This window comes from Entelurus aequoreus, linkage group LG14 (assembly GCF_033978785.1).
Source record: "Entelurus aequoreus isolate RoL-2023_Sb linkage group LG14, RoL_Eaeq_v1.1, whole genome shotgun sequence".
In the NCBI taxonomy this organism is placed as follows: domain Eukaryota; kingdom Metazoa; phylum Chordata; class Actinopteri; order Syngnathiformes; family Syngnathidae; genus Entelurus; species Entelurus aequoreus.
This window is the reverse complement of record NC_084744.1, coordinates 53297491-53311610: the sequence shown is the minus strand read 5'-3', so window position 1 is coordinate 53311610 and position 14120 is coordinate 53297491. Positions and strand designations below refer to the sequence as shown.

The 14120-nt window shown below is 43.4% G+C and overlaps 2 protein-coding genes across 2 annotated transcripts in view; both read left to right on the top strand.

Moving 5' to 3' along the window:
* The window catches only part of apbb3 (amyloid beta (A4) precursor protein-binding, family B, member 3), a 19669-nt gene extending 18154 nt beyond the window's left edge, over positions 1-1515 (top strand). The window contains exons 10-13 of the mRNA XM_062068805.1: positions 415-498; positions 565-674; positions 744-923; positions 981-1515. Of these exons, the coding sequence (XP_061924789.1) occupies positions 415-498; positions 565-674; positions 744-923; positions 981-1196 (590 nt within the window). The 3' untranslated portion in view covers positions 1197-1515. The remainder of the gene's footprint in view (positions 1-414; positions 499-564; positions 675-743; positions 924-980) is intronic.
* Positions 1516-6945: 5430 nt separating this feature from the next.
* On the top strand, positions 6946-10796 carry LOC133665439 (cysteine-rich and transmembrane domain-containing protein 1-like). Its single transcript, XM_062070735.1, has 5 exons — positions 6946-7051; positions 10184-10229; positions 10302-10342; positions 10438-10570; positions 10638-10796. Exons 2-5 carry the CDS (start codon positions 10184-10186, stop codon positions 10763-10765), a joined length of 348 nt encoding a protein of 115 aa, XP_061926719.1. The 5' UTR covers positions 6946-7051; the 3' UTR covers positions 10766-10796.
* The last annotated feature ends 3324 nt before the right edge of the window (positions 10797-14120 follow it).

The window sequence follows — 14120 nt, the reverse complement described above, 5'->3', positions numbered from 1 at the left end:
TTGTTTTTGTTAGTTACTTGAAGTTACTACAGTATGTCTCTATATACATATTAATTAATTTATTTGTATTAATTTTGGCCAAAGGAGGCGCATTTCAATTTCTTACACAAGCTTGCTATTACATATGTTGACCAGAGGGGGAGCACTTTTAAAACCGACACACAGTCAATTTGAAAAATCTCTCCCTTTTGGGACCACCCTAATTTTGATAGATTTCACCACCAGGGGGTGCAAGTGAGACATTATCTATTAGATGCAATGGTTTTCCGTATTGGGACCGTGATTTCGGTCTTAATTTGTTCACCGGTCCTCATATGGAAGGTACTTTTCCTTGTTGATGTCTCAAGAAGGGCAGCAATACAAGAACACACACACACACACACTGACCCCGCCTCCTTGTTTTCTGCCTTCCAGTGGACTTCCTGGAGGCGGTGCGGCAGCAGGTGCAGAAGTTTGACGTCCGCTACGTCGGGTGCCTGCCCGTGTCCCGCGCCATGGGTATGCCGGCGCGTCACATGACCCCCGGACCTCGGAAGCTGGCTTTGAAACATGTGCACTGTGCAGGCATGGAGGTTTTAAACAGCGCCATCGAGAGCATCTTGGACGCCACCGAGCGTGACCAGTGGGAGGCGAGCGTCATCCACGTGACCGACAACATCCTGTCCGTCTTCAAGGTGCACCTCTTCGATTCTGTTACGACGTCCCTGTCTTTTATTTTGATAGCTACCGTGCACTCGTGACAGGAAGGGGAGGAGCCGTTCTGGGAGTGCCAGGTGCGTCTCCTCAGCTTCCTCGGCGTGGGCCAGGACAGTCACACCTTCGCCGTGATCGCAGACGGCGGCACCCAGCGCTTTGAGTGCCACGTGTTCTGGTGCGAGCCGGACGCGGGGCTCCTGTCCGAGGCGGTCCAGGCGGCGTGCATGGTGAGCGCCCTTCCACGGCTTTTAAGCACGATTATTCAGACCTTCCTTGTCCTGCAGGTTCACTACCAGAAGTGTTTGGTGGCTCAGACTCCGCCCCCCAGGACCAAGCTGTGGCACGCAACCCCGCCCAAGATCAGACGGGCCAACTCCATGGACGGCGTCGCTTTCCCGCCTCGAGGCTGGCGCCTCCACGACAAGGAGAGCGGCGGCGTGAGGCGGAGCATGATGGCCTTTTTTGACACTTTCAGGAACAAGCGAGCTGCAATGTCCTGATGAGGACGAGGCGCACGTCCGAGGACATTAGAACCAAACCGTCAGAGCCTGCTGGTGCTGGACTTCAAGCGGTCACACGGTGATCCCCCTCAGCTGCACGTCATGGATGTCAATTCATCATCAATAAAGTCATTATTGATCAACTTTTATTTTGAAAGGGTCTTTGTATCGTCCCAGCTAGATAGGCCTTATAGGCCCATAGGGGGTCTGCAGAGGAAATTTTAGACTGATCCGATTTTTTTTTTGATATTACTGTAGCCGAGTGTCCTGGGTTCACATATTCTGTGTACTTATGTATAATAAAATAATAAATGGGAGTCATGAGAGCAGGTCCGGTCTCCACCACTTCTTTAATGTCATCTCCACACACCTTCAACAACCCACCTTTATAGACCTCTCACGTCACAGCCCTACGGCAACTCTGGAGGGACAAAACCCCTCCTCCTTACGTAACACACTCCGGTAACTTGGGACACCCTGAAGTGTTTGTTACATTACCGTAATTTTTTTCACAAATGTAAATGAAATCCACATGAACATTGATCCAACACAACAGTGTACAAAACCCAAAATCGGTGAAGTTGGCACATGTAAATCATAAATAACAACAGAATACAATGATTTGCAAATCCTTTTCAACTTATATTCAATTGAATAGACATTTTTACCGCTGTGTTACATGACCTTTCCTTTTACAACACTCAGTAAACGTTTGGGAACTGAGGAGACCAAATTTTGAAGCTTTTCAAGTGGAATTCTTTCCCATTCTTGCTTGATGTACAGCTTAAGTTGTTCAACAGTCCGGGGGTCTCCCTTGTGCTATTTTAGGCTTCATAATGCGCCACACATTTTCAATGGTAGACAGGTCTGGACTACAGGCAGGCCAGTCTAGTACCTGCACTCTTTTACTATGAAGCCACGCTGTTGTAACACGTGGCTTGGCATTGTCTTGCTGAAATAAGCAGGGGCGTCCATGATAACGTTGCTTGGATGGCAACATATGTTGCTCCAAAACCTGTATGTACCTTTCAGCATTAATGGCGCCTTCACAGATGTGTAAGTTACCCATGCCTTTACACCCCCATACCATCACAGATGCTGGCTTTTCAACTTTGCGCCCAGAACAATCCGGATGGTTCTTTTCCTCTTTGTCCCGAAGGACACGACGTCCACAGTTTCCAAAAACTATTTTAAATGCAGACTCGTCAGACCACAGAACACTTTTCCAATTTGCATCAGTCTATCTTAGATGAGCTCAGGCCCAGCGAAGCCGGTGGCGTTTCTGGGTGTTGTTGATGAATGGCTTTCGCTTTGCATAGTCAAGTTTTAACTTGCACTTACAGATGTAGCGACCAACTGTAGTTACTGACAGTGGTTTTCTGAAGTGTTCCTGAGCCCATGTGGTGATATCCTTTACACACTGATGTCGCTTTTTGATGCAGTACCGCCTGAGGGATCGAAGGTCCGTAATATCGTCGCTTACTCCAGATTCTCTGAACCTTTTGATGATATTACGGACCGTAGATGGTGAAATCCCTAAATTCCTTGCAATAGCTGGTTGAGAAATGTTGTTCTTAAACTGTTGGACAATTTGCTCGCGCATTTGTTGACAAAGTGGTGACCCTCGCCCCATCCTTGTTTGTGAATGACTGAGCATTTCATGGAAGCTGCTTTTATACCCAATCATGGCACCCACCTGTTCCCAATTAGCCTGTTCACCTGTGGGATGTTCCAAATAAGTGTTTGATGAGCATTCCTCAACTTTCTCAGTCTTTTTTGCCACTTGTGCCAGCTTTTTTGAAACTTGTTGCAGGCATCAAATTCCAAAATGAGCTAATATTTGCAAAAAATAACGCTTTCCAGTTAGAACATTAAATATCTTGTCTTTGCAGTCTATTCAATTGAATATAGGTTGAAAAGGATTTGCAAATCATTGTATTCTGTTTTTATTTACCATTTACACAACGTGCCAACTTCACTGGTTTTGGGGATTGTACTTTTTAAGTGCAATGACAATAAAGCTCTATTCCATTTATTTGCATGCCAGTTGCTAACTCTGCGCCGTACTGTACTATTTCAACATCATAGTGTTCCACAATAACAAGGCACCTGTAGCACCAGTTGAATTGAAAACAGGGCCGGTTCTAGGCAGGCATACATGAGGGGGCAATCTATAAAATAGCGAGTACTATTAGTGGGCATGTTGTGTGTGATTTGCTAAGACTGTAATTGTAAATTGGTACAGACTGCCTTATTTAAATGAGGAATTTGCGTGTACTTTAAAGCAGTGTTTTTCAACCACTGTGCCGCAGCACACTAGTGTGCCATGAGATATTGTCTGGTGTGCCGTGGGAAATTATGCAACTTCACCTAATTGGTCCCAAAAATATTTTTTTCAAATCAATAATTATAATCTGCAAATAATGTGCCGTTGCTTAGTGTCTGTGCTGTGTAGAGCTCGGCAGGGTAACCACGTAATACTCCATGTCAGTAGGTGGCAGCAGGTAGTTAATTGCTTTGCAAAAGTCGGAATGTGTCGGGTGAGACGACTCGAGGATGGTTTGTCGTGATCACAATATGCAGGTAAAAAGGTATATAATGCTTAAACCAAAAATGAACATAAGGAAAAGGCAATGAAGCATAGGAATGGCTATGCAAAACACAAGTAAAACTGAACTGGCTACCAGGTAAACAGAAACAGAATGCTGGACGACAGCAAAAACTTACGGCGTCCACAAAGTACATCCGTACATGACACGACAATCAACAATGTCCACACAAAGAAGGATAGCAACAACTTAAATAGCCTTGCTTGCTAACACAAACCAGGTGAGGGGAAGACATGAAACTGCTACAGGAAAACACCAACAAAACAGGAAGGGCCACCAAAATAACAGCGCAAGACAAAAACTAAAGCACTACACAAGAAAACACCAACAAACTCAAAATAGGGCAGGGCTACCTGGTGTAGTTTCATTGTTTAACGTTTTCTGCTGGTGGTGTGCCTCCGGAATTTTTTTATGAAAAAAACGTGCCTTGCCTCAAAAAAGGTTGAAAAACACTGCTTTAAAGGGCATCACCATGGAGAAACTCATTTACTGCACATTCATGTTGTCATGCTCCTACTTGTGGCGTTATGGTATATTTTCAAACATGCACAAGACATCTACCACATTTTAGAACCAGTCATGCAGTGACACCATTTTTTAATCTTTTTTTTTTTTTTTTTTTGCCACTGAAGGTGCATGGGAGAGAGGCTGCACTTACCCCGCTCAATATGCAAAAATGCATACTTCAAGAATTTTTTTTCCATTTAAGAAATATTTTAATAATTTATATTTTATATAAGCCCACTAGCACAAGGGTGTCAAACTCATTTTAGCTCAGGGGCCGCGTGAAAAAAAATCTGTTCACACGAATCATGGCATTAAAAATTTAAAATAAAGACAACTTCAGATTGTTTTCTTTGTCTTACTTTGGCCAAAAATAGAACAAACACATTCTGAAAAATATTACAATAAAAATACAGAAAAAAATACCGGCAGCGGTAAAGTTTAGATCCATGAAGGAAAGAAGAAAAGTGAATGAATACATATAACTCAATAAATTCAAAATTGTTTTCTTTTGTATTATTTTTTTTTAATGAATTAAGTAACGTTTATGACAACCTTTTTCCAAAGCACAATATAGAATGTGGGATATAACAGGATCATGCATGCATTTATCATTTGTTTTCAAAACGCTTACAAAACAGTAAGACCCCAGAAATTTACTGTGGTACCCCATTTTTATGACTTGATGGGGTACCTGGGACCCCATTTTGAAAATGCCTAGCACCAACACTGATGGAGTATCGGCTGTGGCCTGCGGGCCGGTTCTAATACTAATCAAATATCATCGACAATTCATTCGCGGGCCGGATCTTGTCTGCGGGCCTTGACTTTGACACATAGGCGTTAAATCATCACCTTTTCGCCGGTGAGAAATTCAACTTCCTCATTTTACAATGAAAAGCATCTGATTGGCCCACCTTCGTCGCTAATGAATCATATTTGGTGCTTTAGCGCCTTTTTTTTAAAATGAAATCAACATAAAAAACACAATATATACATTATATATCAATATAGATCAATACAGTATGCAGGGATACAGTCCGTAAGCACACATGATTGTATTTATTTATGTAAAAAAAAAATAAAAAAATAAATATATATTTTTTTTAAATACACCCCCCCCCTACCGGTCCGTGGGACAAATTTTCAAGCGTTGACCGGTCCGCAGCTACAAAAAGGTTGGGGACCACTGATCTAGACCACAGATCATGACACTTTCGTTTAAAAAAAATGTATATTATGTTTATAAACTCAATAAATATGTCCCTGGACACATGAGGACTTTGAATATGAACAATGTATCGGATTCATACCCAAATTTGTGGTATCATCTAAAACTAATGTAAAGTATCAAACAACAGAAGAATAAGTGATTATTGCATTTTAACAGAAGTGTAGATAGAACATGTTAAAAGAGAAAATAAGCAGATATTAACAGTAAATGAACAAGTAGATTAATAATTCATTTTCTACCGCTTGTCCTTAATAATTATGACAAAATAATAGAATGATAAATGACACAATATGTTACTGCATATGTCAGCAGCTAAATTAGGAGCCTTTGTTTGTTTACTTACTAATAAAAGACAAGTTGTCTAGTATGTTCACTATTTTATTTAAGGACAAACTTGCAATAAGGAACATATGTTTAATGTACCCTAAGATTTTTTGTTAAAATAAAGACAATATTGCAATTTTTTGTGGTTCCCTTTGTTTAGAAAAGTACCGAAAAGTATCAAAATAATTTTGGTACCGGTACCAAAATATTGGTATCGGGACAACACTACCCCACACTCTCTCATATTGTACGCTATTAAAGAACTGTGATTGGGTATATTCCGAACTTGCCCCACCCAGTTACAAGACAAAATTAAATATGATTCGATTTTGTTTCAGACAAGTTTTCGTCTCGTTTTTAATTCGTCAACACTGGTTTACCGAGGGCTGAGTGTGGGTCTGTGTGTGCACGGACTCGCGGAGCCTGATACAGGTGATGGACAGAAAAGAGGGAAGATGACAACGTACGAGTATTGTAGCGTGTCCCTTTTTCAGTGGCTTTCTACGCTACTGTGGGTAATTGTGTTAACTTGTAATAGTAATATTTCTCAACTTCAAATATTTTGGACACTGGCCGAGAGTTGGTGGGCAACCGAGGGTGGAGTCGGCTCTCTTGGTTGCTTTGTTGGGTCTGCTCCTGTCTCTGGCCATGCTCCCCCCACCCCAGCAGACGATGGTGTGGAACACCGCAGAGCCCACCACAGTGTATATGTTCTTTTTTGTTGTTGTTGTTGTTGTTTTACTTTTGTAGCTGTATGTAGAAGTGGCTGGTTGCACCAGCATTTTTTTGTTTCTCACCTTTTTTGTAAAGGGCGCCGGAAGTTGGCAGACCCGTCAGCGATCCTGTTCTGTCTCCCTGTAATGTTTGTCTGCTCTTGAATGGGATTGTTCTGAAAATCTTAATTTCTCCTCGGAGATTATTAAAGTACTTCTGATTCTGATTTTGATTTGAGCGGGCAAGACATTTACTTGAGGGGGCCCCGACTGAAAACACAAGATATGTAAGTAGAAGGTCCCCGTAAATAGAAGGAGGGAAGGAAGAATGAGAGAAGAAGGGAGGGGTAAAAGTGAGAGAAGGAGGCAGGGAAGGAAGAATGAGATAAGGAAGAGTCAAGGAAGCATCCTGTGGGCGCTCCAAAGAAAAGTTGGCCATCGGACGTTCCGGACGTGTCTCTCAGTCAGAAGGTAAGACAATTTCTTCTACGCCAAACTTGATAAATTTTTGCTTGTTTTCAGTCCAGGTGATGTCGCAATAGAAGTAAATGTTTTTAACGGGAAGGTTCCTTCTAATCCGAAGAAAAAACATCATTGTACAAGAAGTGTTTCCAGAAAAAAAACACACAAACTTTTTCTTAGCTTTTGGCTTAGTTCGACATTCTTCAACATTCCACTGGCGGTGAAATAATCAACAGGACACGAGGACGGGCGGTCGCCGTGGTAACGCTGAATTGGATTAGAGCTGGTATGAGTTGACGGACAGCAGAGCATTGTTGTCCATTAGGCATCCCATAATAAGACACACAACACCATATCCTGGAGTCTATCCTGGCTAGAGGTGCAACACTGGCGTAAACCCACACAAGTCAGCCTTCCTTTACACATACTTTAAAGTTGTTTTCATTCTTAAATTGGCTTTTAACATCCTTTGCCAAGCACCAATTGGTCTTTATTTTGTATTTATTCGTATTATTATGATTATTTTTCCATTTTTAAAACACTTCATTTTGGTCTACATAACATGTAAGGAAGGTTCTTTCAAAATATTTTGCTGTAAAGACCTAGCTTTAAGACACTTTCTGGCTGCTTCTAAAAACGGTGCAGTCCAGTTCAGGTGAACACCCAGGTATTTATAAGAGTCCACGATCTCAATGTCCTTTCCCTGGATGTTCACCGGTGTGGGAGAAGGGGATCTGCTCTTGAGGAAGTCCACCACCAGCTCTTTGGTTTTGCTGGAGGCAGTTCTTATTGCACCAGTCCACAAAGTTCATGTTGAGCTGTCTGTACTCCCTCTCGTCCCCCTCAGTCCAACCCGATACCCCGGCTGGTAGGCGAACTTATTTTGCCGGAAGACGGTGATGCTATTGTCTTACAGTAGAAGGCTAAGCTAGCTATACAACAACTCGAGCAAACGTTGCTGACGTATCATTTGATACTTACTGTTTTATTGTCTCCTCCCTTGCCATAAATAGTAGTCACCGACTCGGCCGTTAAAAGTGTTTTTTTGAATTTTTTTTCCAATGGCAGAGAACTTCTGCAGGTGACACTTAAGTGTGTTGTGGGAGAAGTCTGCAGTGTAAAGGGTGGAAAGGAAGCCCCTGTGGAGCCCATGTGCTGCAGATGACCATGGTCAGAAACACATTCTTGTCTCCTGACAAACTGTAGCCGATTGGTCAGGTCGTCCAGGAGCCAGGATGTGATGTGTAGGTCAACTCCTGTGTGGTCCAGCTTGTTTCTCAGGAGCATGTTCTGTATGGTGTTGAAAGCACTAGAGACATCATAGAACATGATCCTCACAGTGCTCCTAGCCCTCTCCAGGAGTGAAAGAGATCTCTGCATGAGGTAGATGACAACATCACCCACCTCGATGAGTAGGTAGGCAAACTTATTTTGCCGGAAGACGGTGATGCTATTGTATTACAGTAGAAGGCTAAGCTAGCTACACAACTCGAGCAAACATTGCTGACGTATCATTTGTTGATACTTACTGTTTTATTGTCTCCTCCCTTGCCATAAATAGTAGTCACCGACTCTGCCGTTAAAAGTACTTTAAAAAAAAAAATCCAACCAATAGCAGAGAACTTCTGCAGGTGACATTTAGGTGTGTTGTGGGAGAGGTCTGCAGTGTAAAAGGTGGAAATAAAGCCCCTGTGCTGCAGATGACCATGGTCAGAAACACATTCTTGTCTCCTCACAAACTGTAGCCGATTGGTCAGGTCATCCAGGAGCCAGGATGGGATGTGTAGGTCAACTCCTGTGTGGTCCCGCTTGTTTCTCAGGAGCATGTTCTGTATGGTGTTGAAAGCACTGGAGACATCATATAACATGATCCTCACAGTGCTCCTAGCCAATTCCAAGGGATAAAGAGATCTCTGCATGAGGTAGATGACTGCATCATCCACCTCGATGCCCGGCTGGTGGGCAAACTTATTTTGCCGGAAGACGGTGATGCTATTGTATTACAGTAGAAGGCTAAGCTAGCTACACAACTCGAGCAAACATTGCTGACGTATCATTTTTTGATACTTACTGTTTTATTGTCTCCTCCCTTGCCATAAACAAAAGTACTTTTAAAAAAAATCCATCCAATGACAGATAACTTCTGCAGGTGACACTTAGAAGTGTTGTGGGAGAGGTCTGCAGTGTAAAGGGTGGAAATAAATCCCCTGTGCTGCAGATGACCATGGTCAGAAATACAGTCTTGTCTCCTCACAAACTGTGGCCGAGTGGTCAGGTCGTCCAGCAGCCAGGATGCGATGTGTAAGTCAACTCCTGTGTGGTCCAGCTTGTCCCTCAGGAGCATGGGTTGTATGTTGTTGAAAGCACTGGAGACATCATAGAGCATTATCCTCACAGTGTTTCTAGCCCTTTCCAGGCGTGAAAGAGATCTCTGCATGAGGTAGATGACTGCATCATCCACCTCGATGCCCGGCTGGTAGGAGAACTTATTTTGCCGGAAGACGGTGATACTATTGTCTTACAGTAGAAGGCTAAGCTATCTACACAACAACTGAAAAGTTAGTGTGGTGACTTGTGCTGATTAAAGCAGACCAACCATGGAGCATTACCTTCATTGGATTTCATTGTGCAAATGATGCTGTGGCACAGCCGGTTTTACATAAATTTAAAATGGTTAACTCGCGCAAGGATGTTTGCGTAAATTTCTACCATTCTGCTGACATCACACTTGAAAAAAATTCCCAATTTTCGGGATTTATGCAGCTCCCACATACGCTGGTACCAATAGGTAAGAAAAATATTTTTTCCATGATAGGTACCCTTGAATACTTTTTAGCTATCCATCCATCCATCCATCCATTTTCTACCGCTTATTCCCTTCGGGGTCGCGGGGGGCGCTGGAGCCTATCTCAGCTACAATCGGGCGGAAGGCGGGGTACACCCTGGACAAGTCGCCACCTCATCGCAGGGCCAACACAGATAGACAGATAACATTCACACTCACATTCACACACTAGGGCCAATTTTTTAGCTAATAATACTTTAATTATTTCTTATACTCTGTCATGGTCCTTAAGAGATAAACATCTCTACCTTCATTTTTAGAACAATAAAGAACTAATGACCATTTTGTCCATCTAGATGAGTGCACACCCGCCCCCGTATGCTCCGCCTCCTCCGGCCCCAGGTGGGTTCTGATAGTTCCAAAGTTTTTTGCATACAAACTTGATGGTCACATGACGCTGTGGTTTGTTTGCAGGCTTGAGCCCGCCCGGAACATACCCCAGCCTCCCTTACCAGGTACCCAGCATGCAATGCTCCAGACAAAGTTAACAAAATGACCCCTATGGCCACTGCCGGTACTGCAGTATTGACATCACTGTCCCGCTTTGCAGGCAGCAGACTCCTCCTACTACCACTACGTGACTCCGCCTCCTGGCTACCAGACCAATTATTATGGCGGGCCTTCTGGGCACCCCCTTAGTTGGGACGCTCCGAAGCCCTATGGGGGTCCACCCAAGAACACAGGTATGTCAACACACAAAACATGGCTGTGTTGACGCAGCAAAGAATGATGAGTAATGTCCCTTTTCAGTGTACGTGGTAGAAGACAACCAGGAGGCGCGCCATGGCGGCGGAACTTTGAAGTCATGCTTGTCAGCGTGCTCCACTGTGCTGTGCTGTTGTTGTATTTGGGACCTGCTGACCCGCAACTTCGGCTGACCTTTCACCTTTCACAGCAGTAAAATCAAAGAACGGAAAAAACCTCTTGTTTCTTGCAGTTTTGTTCATGCATTCTGTGTTGCTCAAAGGCTCGAATCGCTCCATTGTCCAGATGGCAGACACCCTGCTATTAATTAGAGTCATCACACGACGACCCCTCCACTATGCTGTTTCCGATAGTATTTTTATTTCACAAAGCTCGTTTACAACCCTGAAGGTTGGCCATTAGGCCCTGCGATGAGGTGGCAACTTGTCCAGGGCGTACCCCGCCTTCCGCCCGAATGCAGCTGAGATAGGCTCCAGCACCCGAACGGGACAAGCGGTAGAAAATGGATGGATGGAAAGTAGGATAGGATAGGACTTTATAGTCATTGCACAAGTACAACAAAACTATGTTTTCAGCACAAACCCGTTCAAGATTAGACAAACAAACAGTGTAAAGGCGCCCCGTAAAAGATAAGAAAAAGGTAAAACGCTGGGGAAGAAGATGAGTTTAGACTGGGCTCCTAAGGGGGCCTAGTCTGGAGTGTCCTAAGGGGGCCTAGTCTGGAGTGGGAACAACCTCCATGCAATGCACACATAAACATGTTACATTTAATCACGACAACTCGCAATAGAGGGGCGGGGAGTTGGGACCCTGGAGGTCGACTGCTGCTATGAAGAGCTGCCAGCCGTCCATCGCCCCGAGGGGAAACAAGCGGTGGTGAAGGCGTGGGGTGGGGGAGGGTGTGTGTGTGTGTATGTGCCCATTGTCTTGGGTGTGATGATGCATGCAAGCAAAAGTTCGACTACAGGTGTCGTTGAGGAGGAAGGGAGGTCAAAAGCGTCCATCATTGGGGTGTTTTCAGAACAGCCTGTTCCTGTTGTTCACAGCGTCAAGGCCATTCGAGGGAGTCAAATCGTAGATTAGGGGGGACGGCGTGGCGAAGTTGGTAGAGTGGCTGTGCCAGCAATCTGAGGGTTACTGGTTCAATCCCCACCTTCTACCATCCTAGTCACGTCCGTTGTGTCCTTGAGCAAGACACTTCACCCTTGCTCAGGATGGGCCTGGTTAGCACCGTGCATGGCAGCTCCCGCCATCAGTGTGTGAATGTGTGAATGTGTGTGTGTGAATGGGTGAATGTGGAAAATAGTGTCAAAGCGCTTTGAGTTCCTTAAAAAGGTAGAAAAGCGCTATACAAGTACGACCCATTTACCATTTACCATTAGGATGTTTGTTTTCCGCGAGCAGACAATACAATGACTTGTCTGTTCTATTCGTCCATGCTGGCTGCTCTCATATTCAATTTTCCTTTACAGCAAGCTTCTCCATGATGTGATCCATCTTGCGATTCAGTTCAGAAATCGCCACAGTCTGTGATCCCACAGCCCGGCCCAAACCTTCCATTGCGACGAACAGCCTTTGGGCTCCTTGAGTGGCTGCCATCGTCTTACGAATTTGACGATACACCAGAGCAATGCTCAGCCCAATCAGCAGGTGCCCCGCGATCACGGTTCCAAATAGGTAGATGTCTTTCACGTCCTCGATGGAAAGGACTGAGAGGCACATGATTCTCCATTCATCCCAGGAATCTCTCACATACCCCGCAGCAATGGTTCCATCAGGGCAGCCAGGCCCCCCCGAACCTCTTTTCCTCGTCGAAAAGATTTTGTCAATTGCGTCGAGATCATTTCCATGTCTGATGTTTAGATTTGAGTACAGCGCAAAGAAAGAGGCTTCAAAAAAGTTCAGACGAGACAAAACAAGAGAGCAAGTTGGGAGAAGAAGGGAGCGGAAAAAAATGCGACCGCCCTCACCAGAGGGAAGACAGAAAAAGTTTGGCCTATATATCCCAAAACATTATGTACGCATTGTTGTAACAATACGCCTTGCTATTGTCTACCTCGTCATACAATTGGTGTTAGTGGCGACCCCGCCCGAATGCAGTTGTATAGGCCCCAGCATCCCTGCGACCTCGAAAGGGACAAGCGGTAGATAAATACTATTAATGTATCACTTTCCTCTGGCACTGTTCCCCTAACCTCGATCCTGACCTCATGGTAAACTACTACCACCTTCCCTTTATCTCAAAAATCCTCGGAAAAATTGTTGCAGAGCAGCTAAATGAACTCTTAGCGTCTAACAATCTTTGTGAAGCCTTTCAGTCCGGTTTCAGGGCAAATCACTCTACTGGTACTAGTATAGTATCGCGGTACTAATGAATCAAAAACGGTACTATAGTCTGTTTGAAAACTACCGGTTTCCAATTTATTTATTTATTTAACGGTCATGTCATGACGGGTTTATGAGCAGAGGAGCATGTTCGGCAGCGCACACACACGGAGTACTTACAAGCAGACACGTGTATTGACAGAAAAGGGAGAATGAATGCAGTTTGGCCTAAAAACTAACGATAAAGGTGAAGTTATAACACTGAAACGCTTTAAGACATGGCTGGCTAGCTAACAGCGAACATCCATCCGCAGTCTGCAGTGTTTTAGCTACTTTTAAATCACTAATCCTTGTCTCCATGGTGACAAATAAAGTACGTTTCTTACAAGTATCATCCCTGCAGGACGAGGAATAGCTAAACATGCTTCACTACACACCGTAGGAGGATACAATAGCTCACCGGCGTCACCACTAACAAAAGCTAGCATGCCTGAATGTAAAAAAATGCCATGGGTGGATCTACACCAGACATCCACTGTAATGATACCAAGTACAATAGCGTATCTAGTCGATACTACTATGATTACATCGATATTTTATATCGTCACAGAATCTTTTTTCCTTTTTTAAAATTAATATTATGTTTATAAAAACGTCCCTGGACACATGAGAACTTTGAATATGACCAATGTATGATCCTGTAACTACTTGGTATCAGATTGATACCTAAATTTAAATAAATAAAATAGTGAACACACAAGACAACTTGTCTTTTAGTAGTAAGTAAACAAACAAAGGCTCCTAATTTAGACTGCTGACATATGCAGTAACATATTGTGTCATTTATCATTCTGTTATTTTGTCAAAAATATTAAGGACAAGTGGTAGAAAATTAGTTATTAATCCACTAGTTCATGTACTGTTAATATGTATGTACTTTCTCTTTTAACATGTTCTATCTACACTTCTGTTAAAATGTAATAATCACTTATTCTTCTGTTGTTTGGATACTTTACATTAGTTTTGGATGATACCACAAATTTGGGTATCAATTAGATACCAAGTAGTTACAGGATCATACATTGGTCATATTCAAAGTCCTCATGTGTCCAGGGACATATTTCCTGAGTTTATAAACATAATATAAAAAAAACAAAAAACGAAAGAAGATTTTGTGATGCTAAAAAATATCGATGTAATCAT

Bases quoted from the DNA above. Each gene is read 5' to 3' on its own strand.
- LOC133665439 (XM_062070735.1), top strand. From the start codon at position 10,184: ATGAGTGCACACCCGCCCCCGTATGCTCCGCCTCCTCCGGCCCCAG. The intron at 10,343-10,437 runs GTACCCAGCATG...CCCGCTTTGCAG, and splicing joins ACCCCAGCCTCCCTTACCAG to GCAGCAGACTCCTCCTACTA. The intron at 10,571-10,637 runs GTATGTCAACAC...GTCCCTTTTCAG, and splicing joins GGGTCCACCCAAGAACACAG to TGTACGTGGTAGAAGACAAC.